General features: G+C 40.2%; 3 protein-coding genes across 5 annotated transcripts in view; 2 read left to right on the forward strand and 1 right to left on the reverse strand.

The window, feature by feature from the left end:
• Positions 1 to 25,300, reverse strand: part of slc25a24l (solute carrier family 25 member 24, like) — a 137,532-nt gene that overhangs the window by 86,391 nt on the left and 25,841 nt on the right. The gene's annotated exons all lie outside the window — the stretch shown is intronic.
• On the forward strand, positions 708 to 8,599 carry LOC306972910 (transcription factor BTF3 homolog 4-like). Its single transcript, XM_079569617.1, has 6 exons — positions 708 to 792; positions 1,436 to 1,498; positions 3,510 to 3,623; positions 3,820 to 4,021; positions 5,722 to 5,781; positions 7,881 to 8,599. Exons 2-6 carry the CDS (start codon positions 1,445 to 1,447, stop codon positions 7,925 to 7,927), a joined length of 477 nt encoding a protein of 158 aa, XP_079425743.1. The 5' UTR covers positions 708 to 792; positions 1,436 to 1,444; the 3' UTR covers positions 7,928 to 8,599.
• zfyve9a (zinc finger, FYVE domain containing 9a) overlaps positions 11,838 to 25,300 on the forward strand; it is a 47,068-nt gene continuing 33,605 nt past the window's right edge. For 2 of the 3 annotated variants that reach the window (XM_079569691.1, XM_079569693.1), the window contains exons 1-2: positions 11,838 to 12,086; positions 12,979 to 13,070. The gene's annotated coding sequence lies outside the window, so the exon portion shown is untranslated. The remainder of the gene's footprint in view (positions 12,087 to 12,978; positions 13,071 to 25,300) is intronic. The other variant, XM_079569692.1, reaches the window with a different exon arrangement.

The raw sequence follows: 25,300 nt of genomic DNA on the forward strand, positions 1-25,300 counted from the left end.
GTTAATCTGTTTTATTCTCCAGGGAACATCCATTTACCAGAACAATAGTAGGGACAGAAATGTGTCTCAGCTGCGAGTCTTGCCCGGATACCTTCTCCTTTGTCCCTTCCTTGTTTCCTGTAGTGCCTCTTGTGACGCCTCCACTGTGCTGCAGGTGTGGGGGGCTCTTGGTGCCTCTTAAGTGTTGCAGAAGAAGAAATTTGTCGGTCTCAAATGTCTTTAGCTATGATACAGAGTTAATCAAGAAATGTCGGAAAAATTTGTAAAAATGTAACAAGTGTTCAGCATTACGAACTGCCCTGTCCTCTTTACTTCTAAATTGTATAACTTTCATTTTTCCTCCAATGGATTATCATAACGATTGTCTTATATCTTATTTTATCATCCTTTTTTTGTGCCTGTCCTGACGTCACATCCATGAAACCGCGTGCTACTGGCCGTGGGGCGATTAGTTAAGTTAGAAGTTACGTCATCGCACCCAAACCGGAAACCCACCTGAAATCCATACAGTAAAATCCCATAATTGCACAAAAAACTAACAGTGACGCACGTAAAAACAAAAGAAAAATGTTCATAATCCCATCTAATCATTAACACGCAAATAAAAGCGAGTTATTTTATTGTTAAAGTGAGAACAAATGCAAGTTTGCTTTGAGCGCAGTTTTATTTCGAAAGTATTTACCGGAAGAGACGTGAACTCTTTCTCTTTTACGCAAAGCTTTAGCCCAGCTGCTTCACCCTCGTTTTTCTCTTTCCACCTGAACATTTGGCCACTCAACTCCCATTAAAGCGGTAACTATTTACTAATTTCGATAACCATCCTTCAATTCAGCCATTTTCTCTATGTCCTGCGCTGTCTTCGGCTTCGTTTCCCTGCTTTTGTTGGTTAAATTCAGAGCACGAGACGATAATCTAGCCTTGCCATGCTAGTATTAGCAATATTAGCCTCACACACTTCGCACACTAACTATTAAATCATCAAGGCTGTGTGTTTATAAATCAGATCAGATAAAAGTACCCACAGTAAAACACTGTTACCTGCATTTATTGACGGTCATCCATGTGTTAAAATCCAGGATACTAAAAAAACGTTTGATCGCACGTTAACTTATTATTTTACGTGATCGAATTGACTGATAATGAACACGACGTCCCGTTTTGTGATATATGTGTGAAGTTGAGTCTTTACTTGTTGTTTTTTTGTACTTGTGGTTATTTGGAGGAGTTTGCAGAGAAAAGTACATGAGGTACATTTGGGGATTTACGATTAGTAATGTATATCTGTGTAATTCAGTTGCTAAGGGGTCACTTTTGTTACTGGGATTATTTCATATTTAACAGAACTGTTGTATTTCTGCCTTAATCATATGTTTAATGAATTCTGTTTTCATAAATGAATCCAAATCGCTTCAACCCATTTTGTTGTCTTTTCTAGTGTATCACCATGAATCAGGAGAAGCTCGCCAAACTCCAGGCCCAAGTCCGGATAGGCGGAAAGGTATTGTGAAATCTTAATACTTTTTTATTCATTTTTTGCCATATCCAGTGTCCACTTATTTATATCTGTATCCCAGCTGTGCGGCGTGTGCTCAGCTGTTGCTCTTGTAAATAGTGCCATTGAGCATCTGTGAGCCTCATTCCTCCTGACCTCAGCACTTGCTTTTATTACACGGACCAGTGTTTTGTTAGTAGACAGTTCCTCTGTACAAACACGCGGTGGCGCTGTTTTCTTGGGTTTGACACGTGAATGTGTTTGAGTTCACTATCAACAACCTCCAGGGATATCAATTTTAACGCTGGGAATGCACAAGTTTTAGTCTTGAAAATTGGATAATACAACCTCATAGGAAGTACTAAGCCAAGTAGAGACAAAACTGGTGATTTATTATCCTTACACTAAGAATCAGGGCTGTGTGATTAATCCATATTTTGATTATTATTACCTAACAATTTGAAACTATTATTGCCGAAGAAAAATATGTTTTCAATAATGTTTCTATTATTTTTGCGTTTGAGACAAACAAACAATTACCCCGGGGATCTCAGCCAAAACTAGGGCTGCAACTAACGATTATTTTGGTAATCGATTAATCTAGCGAATATTTTTACGATTAATTGATTAACCGCTTAGCTGTGAATGGTGTATGAAAATGGTATTTTTTCATTTTTTTTAATCACATAATGCTACAGTGGCATCACTTGAGGATGTGTTGATGGAGTAAACTTAAAGTGAGTGTTTGTTGGAGGCTCTTAGTGCCAATTCTGCTTCATGACTGGATGAGACACAGACAGATATTTATGAAATTTTCAATGTACAAAACACTAAAGACCCTAACTTGTAAAACAAAGTAGGTTTCCATCAAAAATAAAAAATAAAAGTCATTTTTGCTCTTTTTAAGTCTGTGTTTACTAGAAAACGATTAATCGATTAGTAAAATAGTTGACAACTATTTCAATAATCGATTAGTTGGCGATTAATCGATTAGTTGTTTCAGCCCTAGCCAAAACATAAAAAATAAAGTAAAAATAAATACATCAGTACGTATACACACATGAATAGCCCACTTTCAAAATCCACACATATACACACTAGGGCTGAACGATATGGACAAAGTATCATATCTCGCTTTTCATGCCAGATATCTCGATATCGATACGATGTATAACTATTGGTTCGGTGAAAACCAAGCATTTTTCAAAAAAATAAAATCATAATACAAAAGAGAGCGGTTTTATTGATGAAAATCCATAGCGTTTTTAAAGTTTTTAAAGATTTTAAAGTTTTGAATGTTCATATCTCGATATCGATACGATGACGATATAGCTTTCAGCCCTAACACACACATGTGAATAAATAAAATTAATACATTGCGATTAACGAGAGAGGAAGAAAAGATTTAGTCTTACTTTGAACCTCTTCCCACCCGCCTTAACCGAGCGCATTTTCTCCAGTTCAGCTTTACCCAAATCTAAAAGCTTCTTGACTGGAGTTTGCAGCCTCTAGGCCAGTGCCTCATTTGAAAGCTAAGACCTACAAAATGGTGTTGCCCTTATTTTTTTCACTTTCTTTTTCATCTAGTCTTTACCTGTTGCTTTTTATGGTGTTTTCCACATAACTTTGCCACTTTATTGTGAAGGTTTTGTTACTTTTTTGCTGCACTTTCGTCACCCTTTTTTCCCCCATATTTTGTTGCTTTTATTGTTGCATTTTCAGCCTCGTTTTCTTCTCGTTTTTGTCGCCATTTACGAGAAGCTTTAAGATTTGGGTAATGCCAGACTAGAGAAATTGTGCACGGTTCAGGTGGGGGTTAATGTAGATGCTTTTTTATTCCATGTAAAGAATATTTTATTATAAATACTTAAAGTCATTGAACAATCCTCGTGAGCAGCCCCGTTGTGTAAACTAAGCAAACACGTAGGCATTTTCTTACTTTCCAAGCTCCCAGTTCTGAACCTTGGGATTATGCGACTATTGCACCTGGACAACCCTTTTTTTTTTTTTTCATCAGGGAACAGCCCGCAGAAAGAAGAAGGTGGTTCACAAAACAGCAACGGCAGACGACAAAAAACTCCAGGGCTCATTGAAGAAACTGGCCGTGAACAACATCGCAGGAATAGAAGAGGTTTGTGGCATCGCTTGTTGGTGCATAAAAGCGTTTCGTGAAGACCAGATTCTTGCTTAATTGAAGTTGAGGCACTGATTTTAACTGGTTTAGGCTTTAGATTTTGAACCTTGTGTTTGTTTTGCTCTGTATTCTCTCAAATGTCGGCTGTAATTTTAGTTATTGCCGTGTTTCATGTTCTGTTTTCGCTCCGTAGGTGAACATGATCAAAGATGACGGTACGGTGATCCACTTCAACAACCCCAAAGTGCAGGCGTCTCTGTCGGCCAACACCTTCGCCATCACGGGCCACGCCGAGACCAAGCAGCTCACGGAGATGCTCCCCGGGATCCTGAGCCAGCTCGGGGCCGACAGCCTCTCCAGCCTCCGCAAACTGGCCGAGACTTTCCCACGGCAAGGTACGGACACGCGTACCCACACATGGACCTCAAGAGGCTTTGTCAGCAACTATTGATAAATACAGTGGTCCCTTGTTTATCGCAGGGGTTGCGTTCTAAAAATAACGTAGGCAAAATCTGTGAAGTATCAGTTTTATTTTTTGCAATTATTATATTTGTTTAAAGGCAGTAAGACCCCTCACCACACACTTTATATATATGCTTTTCTCACTAGTTCACGCGGGTTCCCCCTTATGCCCGTGTATACTGCTTTTTTTTTTGTTTAATACGATTTTTAGATTCACATTACAGTTGTGGGGATGGAAAAATTGTGAGCTGCTCTTGTCTCCTCTGTGCAATTGTTCAAACTAAGAGACAATTTTAGCTACGACCAAAGTTTTATCGTAGCCGTTTCACGTGTCAGAAGGCGAGTGTTTAGCTGAGGCGAGCGCCACGTGCTAGCGGTGTTCATTTCCGTGGAAAAGTGCAGAGAAAGTCCTGTAAAACGCAGTGTCGGACCTGCTCATGCCCGGCCTGTGCTGCTGTGACTCTGGTGTGCGCTGATGTGTTGACGGGACACTGCCAGAGATCCTCTCTGCAGCGAGAGGAGGCTCACTCTACGACTAGCCAATGTACATGGGAGCCAGTGTACAAATCAACTTTTTTTTCCTACATCAGTTCAGTACAGACGATTGCTTCTGAATTAGGTTCTCATACGATATAATTTTTAAAAGGTCCTACATTTAGTATTTAGGTACTTTTCAATGCATTAGGCAAGGCAAATTTATTTATATAGCACATTTCATGCACACGGCAACTCGATGTGTGTCCAAAAACACAAAATAAATCAATACACTCATAAAAATATACCAAATTACAAATATGGGTTTATTAAAACTATATATTAAAAGTAGTTAAAATACCATCAATTGCCATGGACAACAGTAAATAGGCATGTTTTCAGCCTGGACTTAAACATGGTAAGAGTTGAGGCCTGTCTCACGTCCTCGCTGAGGCTGTTCCACACTTTTGCAGCGTGAAACTGAAACGCAGCCTCACCGTGTTTAGTGGTGACTCTAGGAACCACCAGGAGACCAGGAGGCCCCTCCCTGAGGATCCCAAGGCCCAAGATGGTTCATTAGCAACAATTGTCTCACATTTTGTAGCTCAAAACAAGTATAGGATAAGGGAAACGCTGAGAAGAAATATCTCTACAGGGATCAATAAAGTAAAACTTCCCTTAGATTTTGTGAAAAGTCGTAAATTCAAATGGATGATTAAATATAGATGAACATAACTTACAAAGAGAGTGAAATAAAACTCCCTTCATTTTCTCCCATAGTTTGTGCAATGTTCTGATCATATCACTATCAACCATTGTGTCCAGACATAATCTGTTGCTTGTATCTTGAGGCTGAGGAGAATTGCATTTTTGCGCTCCAAGCTGAAGATGAACACAGTTAAGTGATGATAGCAGCACATTTCTGACATACCGCATCTGCTAATCTGGAGAACAGGAGCTCCCCGAAGACAACAAGGTTACTGTTCCATCCGGGACAGGTTTTAACAGCGCGAGGGCTCAGACTATGCCACTAGGCCGGTGTGGTATATCAACACAAAGCTTGTTTATCCAAGTATCTTAGTGTAAATGCAATGTATGGTGAAAGTGCACAAAATCGTCCTCATATTCTTATATTAATGTCTTGATTTTATTTTTGCAGCGATGGACATGAAGGCAGTGAAGGAACAGATCGTAGAGGAGGATGAAGACGACGTACCAGGTATGGGAAAATGGCATTCTGGTTTGGGTTTTATTGGGAATTGTAAAGGATACTCCAAAGTAATAGTAGCCACCTTTACAAGTGAGTCTGTTACTGGTTTAAAAAGAGGCTGTATAATCACAATTCAATCAGTTACTTGTGTAAGCACTTGAGTACTTAGTCGAAGCAAAGGTTTTCATAAGAAGTCCTCCACATGCCTAAAGACCAGTGAGACAGAGCTGAAAAAGCCTCTACTTTTTGAAAATCTTTCCTACGAGAGTTAAAATGCCTTCATTAGTCATCGGAGCAAGTAAGGTGAGGCCCGTGTTTTTATAATCCACTACCTGTGAACCGTTGGGTCTGGTGGGAGCGGCACCTGAGTGTTAAATAGTCTGCATTACTGAAATATTTGAGCTGTGGTCAGCTCTGCCGAGGTCACTGGTGATCTCTGACGGATTAAGAAGATGCTTGTTTGTGTAATTTACAGCACTGTTCGATAAAGGGAGAGGGGGAATTTTTTTTTCTATAGAATATGTATCTTGTCATAAAAACTCAGAATGTATTATTTTTGTCTAGTATTAGAAGAAGGGCTGGGAAAATATCACTAAGTCTTTGATGTGATGTGTATCATATTGGAGGCCATGTATCGCAATACTTTGATGCCTCAACCATTTGCACTTTTCAAAATCCTTTACAGTCTGAGAAGATTATGTTAAATTATTAATTATGTTATACACAATTTTAAAATTCTGCATTTTCCTCCCCCTACATGTTCCAGCCATGTCCTAATGTGTAGAATGAGCTCAGACCTGTTCACCACAACTGCCTCTAAAATCCTGCACTGTCACTCAAAAAGGTGTTACTTCGGGTCAGCTTAATATAGAAGCTGCAGTTACTTGTAAGACCTGAGGTGGCAGCAGTGAGTATAAAATGACCAACTTGCATCTAGTCTCTTAAACACTGGGTCACATAAAATACTTTGTGGTTTCTAAAATCTTTTATTTGATTTGGAGACTTTTGCAACACAGAATCTGATCTTTTTTTTGTGCTGTGGATTTTTATTATCATTGGGGGTTGCTTTATTTTTTGTAGTTTTTATTTGAAATAAGATTTTGTGCACCAAAATTTGTGCGCAAATGATGTAACGACCAACACCAGTCTCCCCCCTTGTCGAAGACATTATAAAGACAATCCCCAATAAAGGGATTTGTAATTGTCCTGATGTTGTTCAATTCATTGAGAGTAAAATATTGCAGTTCATTCTAATGACAAATCATAACACTTTGCATTAGAATTACATATACATATCGTATTGAATTGCGACAAAAATGTATTCAATCAATCAATCAATCTTTATTTATATAGCGCTTTTCATACATTTTACATTTTATGTAACACAAAGTGCTTTACAGATTTAAAAACATTCTCTCACACCCACGTCCTCCCACAAATATAAACACATTGTCGCATTCACACTTCCCCACCCTCCTCCCCAGAGACACGCCACACAAGCACATCACACACACTCAAGGTGAAACAATGGACATAAGGCTGAGGTCCCAGCCCTTGTTAGGAGCAACATTTTTAGCACAACACATACAGTAGCTCTGCGATGTTTATGAAACAATTTTCCTATTGAGGCCATTCATCTAAACCAGGAGTGTCCAAAGTGCGGCCCTCAGACCTATTTTTGATGGACCTGGACCTTCTTGCTGAATCGGTGCACATCATCAGAGATGGTCCTTTTTATTTCAATTGTAATAATTCTACACAATTCAAATCTAACGACAAACATATTATTGTGAGACAGAGCTGGCATGAAGGTTTTGAGCATAAATAAAGGTGTGGGCATAATTTAAACTTCTGCCAGTCGAAGGTTTCGCGGTACTAACCACCGATCTATGGCCCTTCACTCCATGTTCGTTTCATTCGGCCCCCCATGAAAAAGGTTTGGACACCCCTGATCTAATGTCTGTTACATGGTAATATTCAGATTTACAAGGATTGAGGTTTCTCACATTAGCTCAAATTATATGTATAAAGTTTGGGGAAAATGTTCTTTACATCCAAGTTTGTTGAAACGGAACAATTTTAAAACTTGATCCATTTTTGTTTTTCAGATCTCGTGGAGAACTTCGACGAAGCCTCAAAGGATGAAGCAAACTGATATTTTCTCCATAAACCTACATTTCGTTGCTCGGTCGGACTCTTCACTAAAGGCGTTTTCTCCTCCCGCGGGAGAAAGAACCAGCAGCCGTTCCAAAGGTGCAGAGCACTTTCTCCTGGATGTGTTTGGCCAAATACACCGTTTTTCATTTCAGTTGCTACTGCTCTGTGGACGCATCACACTTACAGACTACATTTTATCATAACACGAGGAAGGTCCAGTATTTAGCTGTAAAAGGAACAATTGACACAAATTCCCATTTATTTTGCGTGAGAGCGAGATTCTTAAAGTAACTTAACAGAAAATATGGCATAAACCGAGCATTTAGATCCAAACAGTTATTACATTATCTTCACATATCAAATCCCTTACTTTAAACATTAAGACATGGTATTTAGGCATAAACCATGTTAGTAAGGAAGAAAATGATCTAAAAGAGACACTTTTGCAGAAATACTGGGCTGTTTCCTCTTCGCTGTAAACCACTCCATAACTTCTATAAAGAGATTATAACAAATCAGAAAAATAATTAAACTTGACAAATACTGGTGGACATGGGTGAAATAAAGCATTTTGGGATAATTGTTTTCCTCTGAATGATTTTAATAAGAACAAGTAATCTACCATCTACAGTGTTGAAGTAATGGGCGAGATCTTTTTACGTCACATATTTGTACTTGATGCTTGTTTATAAATAGAATAAACACTTGTAGCCTCCCAAAGCTGCGGGTCTCTTCCTTTCACTTCCTTCCATTCAGATTTCAGCTGTTTTATGTAAAGGTGGGTGTTACATTTCTGACATTGTGCAATTTCATAAACATCCTGGTTCTTGCCTGTTTTAAAATGTGGAAATCTGGATCTATAAGTGGAAGATGGTGCGGTTTGTTTTTTTAGTTTGCCATAAAATGTAGTCCTAGTTTAGAGCAACAGGCCGGTGCTCTTTTAATATGGATATTTTTTGTCCTTTTTTTTGGTTATACGTCCATCCATTTTCTTCCGATTTATCCGGGGCTGAGTTGCGGAGGCAGAAGTCTGAGCAGACCTCCTCCAGCTGTTCTCGGGGAGGACACCCTGAGTCCATGGTCCCTCCTCCCAATGGAAAACCTAGGATGTGAAACGCCATATGAGAACTGATCCAAACTACCCATTAGGGCTGCACGATATTGAAGTGACTTGCGATACTGCTGTGCAATATCGCGATAACGATGATATTGCAATATTTCACTAAACACGATTTTTTTTCAGCAAATTGTGTCAAAAGAAGACTTAAAAAACACCCAATCAGGACCTAAGCAAGGGTAGAATTTAACAAAGCTAGTAAATGTTTAACCAAAACTGAACTTCTACACATGACTTCAATGCATGAGTTTGAGTTTGCGATCTCAGTCAGATGGCTATGGTGATGTTGCGATATATTGTGGCTTCTCGCGATACGGATATTGAATCAGCTAATATCGCGATACGATATTTTTCGCGATATATTGTGCAGCCCTACTACCCATAGACCTAAACCTAACCTTAAAAACACTAAGATCAATGGTAAAAGCCTTTCCCATCCTACGAAAAAAAATTAGACCCCAGGGAGGCAACCAGGAGGCATCCGAAACAGACGCCTCTCGATGTGAAGGAGCAGCGGCTCTACTCTGGGCTGCTCTCGGGTGACTGAGCTCCTCAGCCACCCTGTGGAGGAAACCGATTTCAACCGCTTTTGTACCCTTTTTTCCCCCTCAAAAGTTGCCTGTTTTATCCAATTTGCTTTTGAATATTGAAATTTCCCCTCATTCAGAAATAGATTGAGTTTGCACTGGATTTTTTTTTTTTTTTTTTTTTACAAACTAATAACACAATGAGGTCTATTAGGAAATGCTATTTTTTCTTAAGATTTATTTTCTTTTAAGTGGCCTTTGAAAATGACTGTAGCCGAAAAGTTGTGTCACGTCTCGCGTTTAGAGGAAATGTTTATCAGTTCACCAACAAATCTTATTTTCCTGTTCCGCAAAACTCAAGCCTAAAATGGCCCGAAAATTAGTCAACTTTTCCTAAATGTGCTGATTCAAAAGAGCAAGTCCGTGTCCGTGATCACGTGAGTCATCCGCGCTCTCCAGTCATCCACTGTGTCATTCACCGGGATCCCTGCCCCGTGCAAGGTTACGGGAGGACGTGACTGCGCTCTGGACCTACGGGGTCGTTCGTGCAGTGACGGGACAGAGGCTGCGGGACGTACGGACCCACCCCTGCCCTCATCACCGTCAGCGCGCTCTCAAATCGTAATGTCCCTGCGGCTGGAGCGAGGATGAATCACCGGGGTGTCAAGTTCACGGAGAGATGTGCGAGTGACGCGGAAGTGAACGTATAAAATAAGAGCATGTTCAAAGTTTGGCATGTTCACAGTAGAATGAATAACTGAGTTTGTGAAAAGGAACAACTCTCATAGTCATAAAATATAAGCTAAAATCGATCAAACCTTTGAAAAAATTGATTCAAAAATAAACTATTAGAGACTGTTTCAATCAACAAAAATGCCAATATACAACAACGGCATCAGTGGTGCAAAGAAACTCAAAATGTTAATGGTGTCCAAACTCCTTAACTCAAAGGAATAGGCCACCGTTTTTACATACTGAGATATGTTCTTACCTTAGCTTAGACGAGTTCATGTGTACCAGTCTGATCTTCACCCGTGCCCTCAGTCATGTAAACACAGCACAGACGGCGTTAGCATTAGCCTCTCCTCCTCTCCTCTATAGCTCCAAATGAGGTGAAGATAGAAGCTACCAAGCTCTTCCACATTTTCCCTATTTAAATATGGTTACATGAAGTTTTACACAATAAAGTATAATTACACAAAACTAAACAATGTGGATTTTCTAAGTGGATAAAAAGGGGAACTATATTGTAAGGCGTAATAATACCAGGAGTAGTTCGACATCTGTGTTTACATGACTGAGGGCACGTGTGAAGACCAGACAGGTACAAATGAACTCGTCTAAGCTAAGGTAAGAATATATCTCAGTATGCCTATTCCTTTATCATATTTGTAGCATCCCAATTCTTCCTTTGGATGAGTTTATAGGCATGTTTCATAACTTGCAGGGTCACGATTTGGAGTCATTGTCATAGAAAGGCTAGAAAAAAGTTAATGACATTGATACAAATGCTTTGTAATTATTCGGATGTCTTTTTCCCACAAATGCCTGATTTGCAGTATTGCTGGGTTGCAGGTGACACCACAGCATTCTGAAGGCCTATACTATTATATAGAGGAAAAATTATTTTGTTTTTGAGGAAATCTTTGGTCTTGTACAGAGAGATCATGGACCCACTGACTGCTATTAATGATCATTTTTGTAATTCATACAATTTCTACAACTTGTGAAAATGTAATGCTGTAAATAGGAAAAACTGGCTCCTGCCCCCCATTGGGTCCGATGACATCATCACATTCTAGAACCTGCAACCCAGCAATTAAATGAGGATAAAAAAGCAAAAACATTTCTTCCAGTGCTTAGAAAATAATGATTATATTTGTCTTTGCCTGCTCAACAGTTTCATTGTCAATGTATTTTCAATTTATGTTATTGAAATGCTAACAGTTTAAAGAGATATTTCAGGATTTTTGACATAGGGCCTAATTTCCTAGTTATCCATGATTTTGAAGAGGTTTTTAAGGCAGGCTACTAGTTACCATAGACATGCGCTAGCCTAGCACTAGCCTAGCACCACTAAACTCTTCAAATATAAGGACTGCATGATATGGGATAAAAAACCACTCTGAATAACAACAACACTCTGAATAACTAGGAAATGAGGCCCATGTCAAAAATCCTGAAATATCCCTCTAAGTAACGTTGGGCTTTTATTTTGAAATCGTATCCCGGAAGCACGCGCACGCTGCTCCTCACGCTTTCCCATTAGCTCCTGTTTCTCTGAGCGCTAAACCCTCGGGAGGAGGATCCTGAGCTGCTGCTGCCGCTGTCTGTCGCACAACTACGGCACACTACAGCCTGTACTTTTCGCTGTCTGTCCGCGGATCATCGGGAGCTTCTTTCCCAGCCCTGAAAAATCCCCAAAACAACAGCCTTAAACGCGACCAGCTATGACGGATACCAGCGTGGGCGCCTCTTTGCGGGACTCTGCGTGAAAGATGAGGATTCCTTTGGTGAGTAATAAGCCAGTTTTAATCGGGATTTCACAGGTTGTTGCGCCCCTGAACCAGGCACCGCCATTGCTCGCGTTGTTATGAACTACTCAGCGGGCGTCGGTGGAGTTTGTGGCCGCCTGTAGTGCTTCATAACCGGGGAGGAGGGAGAGGGGGGGAACGCCGTCAAGGTGGCGTTACCCCAACATCACCGACAATTACACAACACATTAACCTTATCGTTACCAAGCCACCTTACCTTTTTATATCGCTAGAAAGATCGGCGCAGCTTTGCAACTTAATAACACAAAAACGGATAACGTGAAATTGTCAACGGCTCAACGGCTGAGACGTTGGAGAGGGACGCTCCGCGGTGCCGACTGGTCATGGGAGCAAGTGTCCGTCAAAGATGCAACTCGAGGCGGTCACTCTCCTCACGACTGTCCGCTCTTACATTTAGCTAACTCCTGCTTCACTACCCCGCTCAAACTGTGCACGTTTCCCCCCACGAAACACCCCTTAGGCTTTATAACGTGCACTGAAATAGCTAGCAATAGTTTGGGGGACAATTTTGTGGCCTTAACGTGAGGTTTTGTGTACGTTTTGATGCAGCTAGCACGACAGCAGCGCAGGGCTAATGCAACTGTCCAACTTTTGTAGCCAAAAACTCTCCAACTCCGAGCCCCTTTGCTTTTTGTGCCTACCTCATGTAATAACAATGACTCATCGTACCTGTGCAAAAATATTTACCGCTGTGTCTGGCCGGGGGACACTGTTTTGGTCTGTCATAGTAGTAAATGATTGCATAACCCGGGAGGCTAATGGACACCTACCTGCCCCGGTAAGTGGCTGTGGTGAACCTGTTGTTGTGTCTGCTGCTTCATGGCATTTACCACGTTGTTTGTTTTTGCAGACGCTTCGTCAAGATGTGGAGGTGGTTTCCTGGACAAGTGGGCCTTCTACACACAGTCCCTCCTTGAGTATCTGCACAGCTAAGAGCATTAGGTAAGGTTTAAGGATTTTTTTTTTTGGGGGGGGGGGACTTTTGGCTCTACCCCCCTCCTCTCTCTAAGTACAATATCTGGAAACGTGGACAATGTTCTGAAGTTATTAAAATGAAGAACTAAGCCAGGATTGAGAGGAGACTCTATGAAAGAATTAAACCACGGCTCTGGTCTATATTGTGGAAAAATCCAAAAGGAAGAACTAAAATCATATTAGGTTCAACAAATTAAAAGCCGTTTTCAGCTTGTATTGTACTTCAGTATAGGCTGTTGCAAAAGCAGAATGTTAAAGGAACAGGCCACCGTTTTTCCATACTGAGATATGTTCTTACCTAAGCTTAGACGAGTTGAAGAGCGTGGTCGCTTCTAGCTTCATGCCCGTTTGGAGCTATAGGAATACATTGGGAGAGGCCAAATGCTAACATCTTTGGTCTCCCAATGTATTCCTATAGCTCCAAACGGGCATGAAGCTAGAAGCGACCACGCTCTTCAACTCGTATAAGCTCAGGTAAGAACATATCTCAGTATGGAAAAAGTGGCCTGTTCCTGTAACCTCTTAACTCCCACCTGAACGGATCCTATTTTCTCTAGTTTGGCTTTACCCTAATCAAAAAGCTTCTTGGGGGAAAAAAAGCACCAAAATAGCCACAAAAAAATGAGAAGAAAACAAGGATGTAAATGCAACAAAAATGTGACCAAAATTCAACAAAAATGTCACAAAAATGAAAAAAAAAGAAAAGAAAAAAAAACATACAAAAGGTGACACAACACAGCAACAACGCGAGGAAAAAGATCAGTTTTGTGGGTCTTAGCTTTCAAATGAGGTGTTACACAGGCCTATATAATTGCCAAAGAGGACAGAATGCATTTGGTTTAGGCGGGTGGTAAGAGGTTAATGAAATAACATGTTTTTACGCTGTCAGATTATGTTATAAAGCCTTTTTATCTGACTAGCAGTAAGGAGTGTCAGCGCAGCGTTTCCTAAAAGTTGTAAAACGTTCTTGTCATCATTGCCCAGTGAAAATTTAGGATCTTAATTTGCATCAGGATACTCAGGATTTAACCTTTACTGGCTCCCTTTTTCATTGTAAAAATATAAATATTAAACAGGTTCAGGGCCTTCAAATGAATCTTGTTGAAGTCTGACTTTGAAAAGGGGCAGACTTTCTTTGACCTCTCTATGTGACAATGGAGTGCTAAACCAGGTTTTAATCAGGACATATTTAAACCATTATACTGATCCAATTCCGTAATTAAGTTAACCTCTTAACCCCCACCTGAACCGAGCACCTTTTTTGCAGTTCGGGTTTACTCAAATTGAAAAGCTTCTTGAAAAAAGCATCAAAATAATAACACAAAAAATTAGACATAAATGAGGATGAAAACGCAGCAATTAAAGCATCAAAAGTGGGACAAAAAAGCAACAAAAAGGCAGCAAAACATATGGAAAAAGGAGATGAAAAGGCGACAACAAAGCGACAAAAACACAACAAAAAAGCGACAAACAACGAAGCAAAACAGGCGACGCAAAAGGGATAAAAACAAAACAAAAACACAGCAAAATAGTGAGAGAAAAGCAGCACAAAAGCACCAAAGGTCGGTGAAAGTGTTGGTCTAAGCTTTCAAATGAGGTTGTTAGCTCCAGTCGAGACTCGAGAAGCTTTTAGATTCGAGTAAAGCTGAACTGGAGAAAATCGGTTAGGGGGTGTAAGAGGTTACATTAAGTTAAATCAAACCAGGTTGAAATATTTGCTCATCCATGTGTAAATATTTGTTGAATACAGCCTTGTACGACAGAACGATTTCCCCGCTGTTTATTTTACCGTCAAGAAAGAATGATGCTTTGTTTAACCTCTTTAATTTGCTCGTCTGGACCTACTTGGCATCTTTCCAGGAGACAGTCCGACCTCTCGTTACTGGCTTTGGAGAAACTTGAATGTGAAATATGATCAGGCTTTTCGACCTGTAGCTTGAGTTGTGGTGAGAGCCTCCTATGCGCTCAGAGGAAAACAACATGCTAAAGTGCTTTGGTGCTTCATTGTAAAAGACGGATACGAATGGTGCTAGCTCGTCCTCCTAACCTGTGGCTGTAGCTGTAGCCGTAGCCGTCGGTGCGATCCCACAAAGGTTGCCGAGACGCTTTAAGGCTTCATTGAGGAGACAGATACAACGGCGCTTTCTTGTGAGTGCACAGACTTTCTCTTTGTAGACGGAGGTGACTGTGCCGAAGTATCACAAGTGTCTCCCCGATGACAAGGCGCCGTCTTCTCGCAGCGTTTCTTGACTCCCGAGTTTAAACGCAGATCAAAACAAAAGAGGAACAGAGGCTTCGGAACAGATTCTGACAAATGCCTGTGAACTCGGATGCTTTGAAAAGGGGCAGCCTTTTCTTTTTATCACAAGCTGTTCCTAATTTGTCAGCGTCTTTTCGTCAAATTGAACAGTCACTGAATGCGTCGCAACTTTTGTGGCTTTTGTAGAGATGTTCACAGGAACGCTGCGGTTGGACGGTTGGTATTTCTGGATTAAAGCTATCGATCATTTGAATAATAGTCAAATGATATATCACCAAATTATCATTACTGCACTTTGAGGAGAAACGATGTACAATATAAACTGAGAGTTGCACATTTTTTGCCAACGCAGCCTAAAACAAAAAACACATGGCAACTTAAAAACCTAATCTGGTTCACATGTTGATTGTATCTTATTAATTGCAAGCTCAAACTAGATATGATTTCATGTTTATAAGCAATAATGTGAGTGAGGCTGGGTACTGTACAAACAAATTATACCAGTGTTTTTACAATGACCATTATTATACTTTCTGTATACTCCATACTGACATATTTGTCATCTAGAACCATAAAATAGATCTTAATTTATTCCATGAAAGACTGTTCCTTTCATTTGAGCTAAAACAACCAAGTAACTTTCTCTAGTGCTGTCCCTGGATCCAACAGACATTGGTGCCTCTTTTCGATACCTTTTCCTTTTTTTTATAATCAATACCATAGTGGTATTGTTTAATTTTCCCCAGCGCTAACCCTGAGTGACAAATGTGTAAAAAATTACCTGTATTCATGAAATGAAAGTCAATAGCTAATGTTTTGACAATGTAATTCAAAACGTAAAAGATTCAAGGATTTATGATCTACAGAAAAGACGAGGAGGAGAGTTTTATTTAGAGACGTAACGGGACTAAAGCAGAAAAACCTGTCAGTCCAAAAACACAGACTGACTCGGCCGTGTTTTTCTACTTGTCACCTGTGGCTTGTGGACTGCAGTGGAGCAAAGAGGAGCGGAGTAAAACCATCATAGATCCATGAGTAAAACTCATTCTAAGGTCAGTAGATTATGGATAACAGACACCACTCTGGTGCTGTGATGTCATCGTTTTAGTAAAAGTTGCGGAGACGTTGTAACAACGGAGCCACGTTTTGAGATCTTTCCACTCTGGGACCTAGTTTGGAAAATGTTTGTTTACAGACCCTCAAAACGCCGGGCTCATATGGACGATACACTAGATTGATAAAATATCTTTGTGTTTGGTCGTCAGCTTGACTTCGTATGGACACGGCCATAAGAGGGGAGTAGGAATTTATAAGTTATCGTCTGCTAGACTTTTTCTTTTTATCTGACATTTTTAAAACTGTAATGATTATTGTGTCATATTATCAATAGGAGTGCAGTGCAGGTGTCACACAGATGTACCCAACTCAACTGCACCATTATTCAGACAGGTGGTAAATCTTATCGCTGTTCTTATCCAACTCTGTCTGCGGTGTCAGCTGCACAATGCGGGTTGGGTTGTAGGATGCCCTTCCATGCCTGTAACGTGCAAAAATAATCTCAACACACTTTTATAAAAGTAAATGAAGGCCATTGGTCACTTGGAAAATGTGACGTTGTACAAAGTGAAAAGCCTTTCATTCCCAGCGTGAAGGCTTATCAACTGTGTTTTGTAAAACAGCCTGAAGGTGCAGATAGAAGTATTAAAACTTTGAAATATTTAGGCCCTGCTGCTGTTCTGCTGTTACTAATTCAGTTTATTCATCTTTTGCTGCCCAAATGAACCTAAGTTTAGTTAGTATTGTGAGCATTGTTTGGTAAAAATTTGATGAAAAGGTTCTGAGATGGTTTAGTATAATACTGCTTTAATATTGTTATCACCGTGTTACAGTTATCGAATATTGCAGTTTTTACTCGTATTTTGCGGCCCTACCAGATTCCAAAGACTCCATATTGGACAAGTAAAACCCATTGAAAGTATCGGTTTCTGCTTTACAGTGCGATAATGGCGTAAGTATTCCAGACCTTACTCCCCACTGGGACTAATGCGTTAATAATCTAAAGCAGGGCTCCTCCCTCTGTTCCAGTCCCAGGGCGTCTGCAGCTGTTGCATAATAAATGTCACTTAGTCATTCGGCTTCGTGTTGTTTTTAAGTTGAAGTTTGGTCCACGGGAAGCCATCAGTCGAGGCGCTTCCTGTCTCCGGACTTTTCTGGACCGAAGTGAGGACTGCAGGATGTGAGGCTGCATTTCGAGGAAGCCGTAAAGAGCCAGCGACAAAGCGCGGCTGGATCAGGCTGAAAGTAAAGAGGAATGTGTTCGTCGTTGATCGTTCTGGGCTAAATTGTGTTGTTGGATTAAAGCTCCAGGGCTGGACCATTTTGGACACAAGTCTAACGGCTCTTATGCCGAGTGTTGTGATTGAGATGAAGAGAAAAGACTGGACTGGCATCAAGAATCATTACGTTTGATACCCACAGGCATTAAATATGGATTTCTTTGTAAGTAGTGACATTGGGAGACTTTTGATACTCCATAACTTTGTCAAAAACACAAAATATAAGATCCGTACCACAGCCATTTGCAGGTTTTGGGTTCAATTTTCTTTTTAAAATCAACATATTTACTGGAAAGTATACAATCTTCAGCAATGAAAAATGCACTGTTGGCTGTAAGAAGTAGGGATGGGATAAAATATTGGATCGGAATTGGATCGCAATACTTTGTGCTGCAATACCAAGTATCAATACTTTATCAAGTATCGCAGTACTTTCAATACTTGTGTTTGGAGGCATTTTTATCACCCTTGTGCATCAGTCTGTTGCTCACATTCATGCAAGCAAAGCTCAATAGAATCAATAAGTTAAAAACACATTAAAGAAACGGTAGTAAATACATGTAGCAGACGTGCAGCCGCCCTCACTCAGTATCTGTCCTATTTTGTTGCAATTATTGTAAAGAGGTATTGATTATAAAACTGTAAATGTCTTCATCATGCTCCTTTTTCACTCGTGCAATGTTCCTATCAATGTAAGACCTTGCAAAGAAAAATATGAACATTTTTGCATTAGTGGCTTTCAAAATATTGTGTATAAACCTTGGATCGGGATTTCCGCTTTATAGGCTTCTTAAATTAACAGTGTTTTCCATTATATGTCACAGATTAAATACTCGGTGGGGGCTGTGGCTTGTCATCCTCTGTAGACGGTCCCCACGCTGCTGAGAAGCACAGGTCTAAACTACAGTGTTGGCAGGCGTTTTACATAACTGTCTTTTTATCACGGGGAATAAAAGCTCACGAAGTCAGTCTAGCAGCTCTTTAATGAAAATGCATTCAAAGCTTGATCTGCTTTTCTGCGGCGAAGGTCATATTATTAGTGTCATCTGAATCGCTGGAGATAATGCAGCCTTTGTCTTTGCCTGGAGGAAAAATACTCATTGTTTTTGCACAGTTAGTCACACTTTCACTGTGAAATTGTGTGAAAGAGGCCCGTTATTTTTCTTCTCTTGTCAAACTTTCGTCCAATCGTCTTAGAATTAAAGCTACAGCTACGCTACAATCCACGAAGCAATAAATATGGAATGATGACTCGGACTGGGCGATACTGACAAACCCCCCTTTCCCCCATTTTTTTCTCCCGATGTTTCCCCAATTTTATGAAGATGGACAACATCGAATATTGTGTATTGCATATCTTCCAATAGGCCATTTCAAAATCATCTTCTATACAATATAATGCCCACCTCTAGTAATGGCCAAATAATGTTCAAAATTAATCATTTACTACTGTATTAGGGCTGGGCAATTCATCTAATTATAATCTAATTGCGATTTTAATAAAGGTCAATCTAATCGATGGGAGAATTGGCCAGTCCTGTCGCATTCTGGAAAGAAATCCCGGACGCCGCAATGCTGCAGCGCCTGTCAGGTCAAGCCCAGGGAATCACTATCGATCGCTCTATTTGGACCATGTGGATTTTTTTGAGGCTGAAGCCGACAGAGCGGATTAGCTGCACTTCTGACAGTGAATTGTAACTTTGAGCCGTCATTTATACTTATAAATGCGCTGTTTACTAGCATTTCTTTGTGTAAATATTGAAGAAGGACTAAGTAACTTGTTTACCTTAATAAATCCTGTTCGTAGTCCTTCTGGGGGTAATACAAGTGTTAATTGGATGATTTTGGGGGGTCTTTAATCTCCTCCTGGCCAGAAAACTACCCTTGCAGCTTCCCTGCACTGGGTCAGAGGCGCAATACACACTAATAGGATCACGAAGAAGAAGCTAACAGGCTAACTGCGGGCTAGCACCACTTTAGCAGTAGTTTAAGTGAAAAAAATTACCTCCATTGTGTAATTGGGTTGTGGCACAATGTACAATATCCCTCTCTCCCTTTGTCTTTTCTGTCAGCGTAGTACTTGCTTGTCCAGGAAAGGCCACGTTTATTGTTTTTTATCAGAAACCCCCCAAAAAAACTGCCCACTTACTATCACAATACACTAATAAGTCACTCTACTATACACTGTAAACCACTGTTCAGGTTTGGTTGTCTTTATGCTCTACCGCTTTTACAATTCTCTCTAAGATATCAATAATTGAGTATAATTTGCTTACATGAGACAGTCCCAAAAGTATCCACATCACCTGCCTCCATCTCTGCGTTTTAAAAGATTTACTTTGCCCATTACCGTCTATTACTGGCTGTATAGATTTATAAAGGCTTTAACATTCATCAGACGACAGCGCATTTTCTCTTCTGTATCTCTGACGCTCCACCAGCCTCGTAAGTAAATGTGCAATCGCTTCACTGGACTCCAATTACAACTACGGAGACGTACAGCAGCTCATAATGGCGCACACACAGCATTCGTATAGAGAGCATAAGTATCTATGGATTTTCAATTTGAAGCGACACAACACTGAGGCCTTGAGTGTGAAAACGAATGATTTACCGTGTTCCGAGCTAACAGGCTTAAGCACCAAGAAAATAAATGTGCAAAAGTCGGGGTGAGCAAGGACAAAGTTTTCTTGCACATTTATTTGTCTGGATTTGTAATTGCGAGGATTAGATTTGCCATTTCCAGGAGATTGAGGGGTTTAATATGTACAGATAAGCGTATAAAATAAATGGAATGCAATTAGGGCTGCATGTTATATCGCTAAGTTGTCGCTCTTGTATTTGTTTGGACTGCCTTTAGCTTTGATTACAGCACACACTCGCTGTGGATTTGTTTCAGAAGTTTTGAATTTTTCGCCAAGATCTTGTATTGATGATGGGAGAGTGTGACCATTGCGCAAAGTCTTCTCCAGCACATCCCAAAGATTTTCAATGGGGATTAAGATCTGGACACTGGCGGCCAATCCGTGTGTGAAAATGACGTCCACGATTTCACAACGTGAGCCCAATGAATCCTGGTATTGTCATCTTGGAATATGCCCGTGTCATCAGGAAAGAAGAACAGTTGGTTACATCCAGGTGGTGATGCATTTGCTCAGGCAGTGTATTAGGCCACAATATGTCACAAAAATAACTGAGGTCTTCCATTTGACTGCACTTTTTTTTTTTGTTGCTAACACATAGGCAAAAATGTATTTCCCTAATTTAGTTTCATTTTAGCCTTGTTTTGGTTTTGATTTGGTGCAGTGTGTCCATAGGTAGCAGCAAGTCTATATTAATGCTGTTTAGTGTTTAGTGCCCAAACCCAATATTTTTAATGCCACATTAGCAAAACTTTACTGAACTTCAAGTCAATCAGTGCCATTATTTTCAAAGATTAGAAATGTATCTAAGTGAATGTACGAACTAGGGCCCGACCGATATGGATTCTTGGAGTCCGATACCAATATGAAGGGGCATGGCTGATATTTTACGTAATTTGATTTGATGTAATTGCTGTTTTAATCTCTTAAAGGGACTATTCGGAGTTTAAAAATACAAAAGAATAAGTATTTTCCTCCCCCTACATGTTCCAGCCATGTCCTAAAGTGTAGAATGAGCTCAGACCTGTTCACCACAACTGCCTCTAAAATCCTGCACTGTCACTCAAAAAGTTTTTACTTCGGGTCAGAAGTGCCGTCATGCACGAGCTTAATATAGAAGGTGCAGTTACATGTATGACCTGAGGTGGCAGTAGTGAGTATGAAATGGCCAACTTGCATCTACCCCTCTTTAACCCCTTAACTCCCACCTGAACCAAGCACATTTTACCCCAGTCCAAAAGCTTCTGGAAAAAAGCTGTGAAAAAAGCAACAAAACGGAGACGAAAACACTGATGGATATGTGACAAAAAAGTGAGAAAACATTGACAAAAAAGTGACGAAAAATTTATGAAAAAGTGGCAAAAATGTCACAAGAAATTGACAAAAAATTGACGAAAAAATTACAAAAATGTGACAAAAAAATGTGACGAAAAAATAACGAAAAAATTTGACAAAAATGAGTTGAATACCCAACAAAATAATGATGGAAAAAAAATCTGATGACGTGAGGAAAAAGATCCTCTCGGTTCAGGCGGGAGTTAAGAGGTTAAATAGCCTATATATATTATTATAGTAGGTTTCAATCATAGAATTAAATAGAGGTCGACTGATGTGGGTTTTTCTGTGGCCGATGCTGATATTTTTGGCCAATATTTTTAAAAGCGTCTCGTCTATAACTGTAAACCTTATTAAGACATATTTCAGTTTGTACTTTGAGGAAGCGTGTTGTGTCTCGTCGCCGGTCAATACAACCTAAAAGCCACTCACTCAGCAGCGCTTTATTTTTACACTGCTGTTCCTTATTCCCGTCCTGCTCTGTTTGCGCACGGATGAGGTCCATCTGAGGCGTCTCCCCAAGTTTCTGTCTAAAAATACCAGCCTCCTCCCTCTCGCCTCACGCTCTGTGACTGGAGACGGATGCATAATTCAGTGGCGCTTCTGCAGGTAATGAAATGTTAATGGAACAGGGCTGTCCTGGTGGAGGCGTGGGGCTCTTCTGTAGATGTAGGTTTAACGTGTGAAAAAACAAGCAGGATGTGGCAGACTGAGGGAAAAAAACAGGCAAATATTACCAACCAAATAAACCAACTTTTTTCGAGCTGGAATCCATGTTGTTTTTTTCTGACCTGGAGTTGTGCTGTGTTTTAATTTATGCATATTTGAGTAATCTTGCGTGTAGAGACCGTATCCTCCTTTTGGAGAGCTCTAAATGCTCTGGTGCTTCCTGAATTCTGTCCAGAGGTTGTTGAGGTTATGCTTCTCATGTTCAAATTGCTTACACTACAAAACTTTTTTTGCTTGACAATTTTCCTGGTAGAGGAAGGAAATTTGTTTTGTCCTTTTTAAGTAAATTGTAAAAGCAAACATTTGTGAAAAGACACTGTTCTTCAAATTATGAGGCTAGTGGGCAAGTTGTTCTCAGCATTATTGTTGCAGTGACCGTGAAGGTTGCAAAATGTGCTTATAAAACCATCCTTTTAAAGAGTTTGGATGTGTTAGGAGGACACAACTGACAATTTAAGCAATAAATGCAAACAAAGTAAGAAAAAACATCAGGTATAGGGCCTTAAAATGTTAACTTTGGAATGAATCCCTCAATAAATATGAATCAATTTCAATTCAACTTTTTTGTGTACTCCTGGTCCATTCAAAATAAAGACTACAGTCAAGCTATTCAAAAGGCATCTTAAAAATCATCATGCCAGTGTCTCCACAATCCAATCCAATCCAATCCACTTTATTTATATAGCACATTTAAACAACAAAACGTTTCCAAAGTGCTGCACATGCAACAAAATCAATAAAACCAAAACAATGCAAATGAGCTCTACCGCTATAAATCAGACGTGTTGCTGTCCATTGTATATTACTGAGTGAGTGACACTCATTTTTCAATTTTAAATAGTTTTTAATCCCTAAACAAACTACAAGCTTCCGTATGTCAGGCTGCTGCGCAGTTCGAAATGATTCGAGCGCTAGCCAGACTAACAGACGAATTAACCGTTCTGATTTTCAGTCCATACATTTTTAGTTAAATCATAAACATTTTGGGACTTTTGTTATCACAGCAGCTCATTGAATAGGATTGTTCTGATACTGTTACTGAACCAAATCCACAGTCCATGTTTAGTTTTTTTTTTCTAATCAAGAACCCATTCTGGTTGGAGGCTCTTCAAGATCTAAAAAGTCCAATAATAGACAAAGAAATGTGGGGCTGTGCTCAATAAATCGTGTTGCCATTTCTTTACAGAGTACTTAACAATACGCACATCGTGTCAAGGCGCCTGAATCGTGATATTCATGAAAGAAAAATCTAATTCATTTGCTCCGTACTCAGTAAAGCCGGAGGTTAAACAAGCAAAACACACACACCAAATGCTGCAATACTAGGCTTCACCTGCTGAGCATATTCAGCCAAATACAACCTCATTTAGTGCACCTATAAGATAACTTAGGATTCATCAGAACTGGATTGTATTGTGGACACTGTATCAGGACACACTTATATCGCGACTCCTATTTATTCTATGACAAAATTATGGTTTGATTAACATCTATTTCTGATGTGCAATGTGCCCCAAGTCCAGTCTTACACAGTACCCTTGTTGTCACTGGTCTGTTGCTCTCCAGTAACCTTTGTCTTCTGAGCCCTTTTTTCTCCAGTGTTCAAGATGTTGTGTAACTCTGCCCTCTCCATGTGTAAGCCTGTCCCTGTGTCATATTTTCAGCTTCTTAAATCGTGTGCAAAATGCGCAGCCACCGCTTGGAACAATCTCATTTGACCCGAGTGTTTTCCTCAGACCTTGCCCCCGCTTTGTTGACTCTGTATTATGTGTTTGGTCTCGCGTGTAATCCTCTGCCTTCTGTTCTTATGGGAACGACCCTGGAGTCAAAGTATTAGTCATTCACGGTCCTTTAACGCATCAGGCCCCTTCAAGGTCTTCACTACAGCCGGGGACACGCTGTGCTGGCTCAGTCCGTAACATCCAGGACTGCACTCTCTCAAAGATAATGTAGTGACGAGGAACATTTTCAGCAGATGATCTTTGACATCTTTCAACAGCGATTGCTTTGCTATCCAAGTAAAGCATCTCTCTCGGTTACAACTGGTGCCAAATTTATTATAGTTTCTGCTTAAATTCTGAAGTCTTGACAGTGTGTTGTTAATTAAGCACAGCTCAAGCCCAACTCCGAGGTGAGAGGAGAGGGTGATTTGTGTTTTTTTGTCTGGATGTGCTGAAGGAGGCTTTGCGCAGTGGTCACTCTCCCATCATCAATTCAAGATTTTAGTGAAAAATTAATGCAACACTGGATGTTTTGACATGACGGGACCTTATTGAAACAATGCCCCAGCGAATGAGTGCTGTAATCAAAGCTAAAGGCGCTACAACCAAGAGTGTGTGAGACCTTTTTTTTGTGGGGGTCAGAAAGTGTAATCGATCTTCCAAACCACAATTTTGATATTCTCTTGTAGATGATATGTTTCCCACTTCTATCAAGGAAAATGCTTATTCACACTTTACATTTTCCACCGCCTTTCTGACCAAATTGAGCTCACTCTGGAGCCTTGAGCCTGACAATATAATATTTCATCTTAAAAACATGGAGAGTGGAGAGTTCCCACTGCGCCTGAAGGTGCGTCCAGACCGAACAAGACTCGCGCATCAGGTGCAGGTGATTTCTGTTCATTGACAATATGAGGGCGCGCACATGTGCAATGATTACTCTGCATTTGAGCAGTGTGGTCAGAGCGTCTCTCCTGTCAGCTGTACACAGCCGGTGAATGCAGCATTATTGACAGGAGGAAATGTGGAGTTCACTCATTCGGCTAAAAGGATACTAAATTTGGAGCAACATAACCAGCTCTGCTACATCATAAAGACAAACGGAAACACGGTCTGAAAAGAGGGAAAGCTTTATGACTGCACAGCCTGTGGTTGTATGAAATGCCTGGAGCCC

This window comes from Gobius niger, assembly GCF_951799975.1.
Source record: "Gobius niger genome assembly, chromosome: 13".
Classification (NCBI taxonomy): domain Eukaryota; kingdom Metazoa; phylum Chordata; class Actinopteri; order Gobiiformes; family Gobiidae; genus Gobius; species Gobius niger.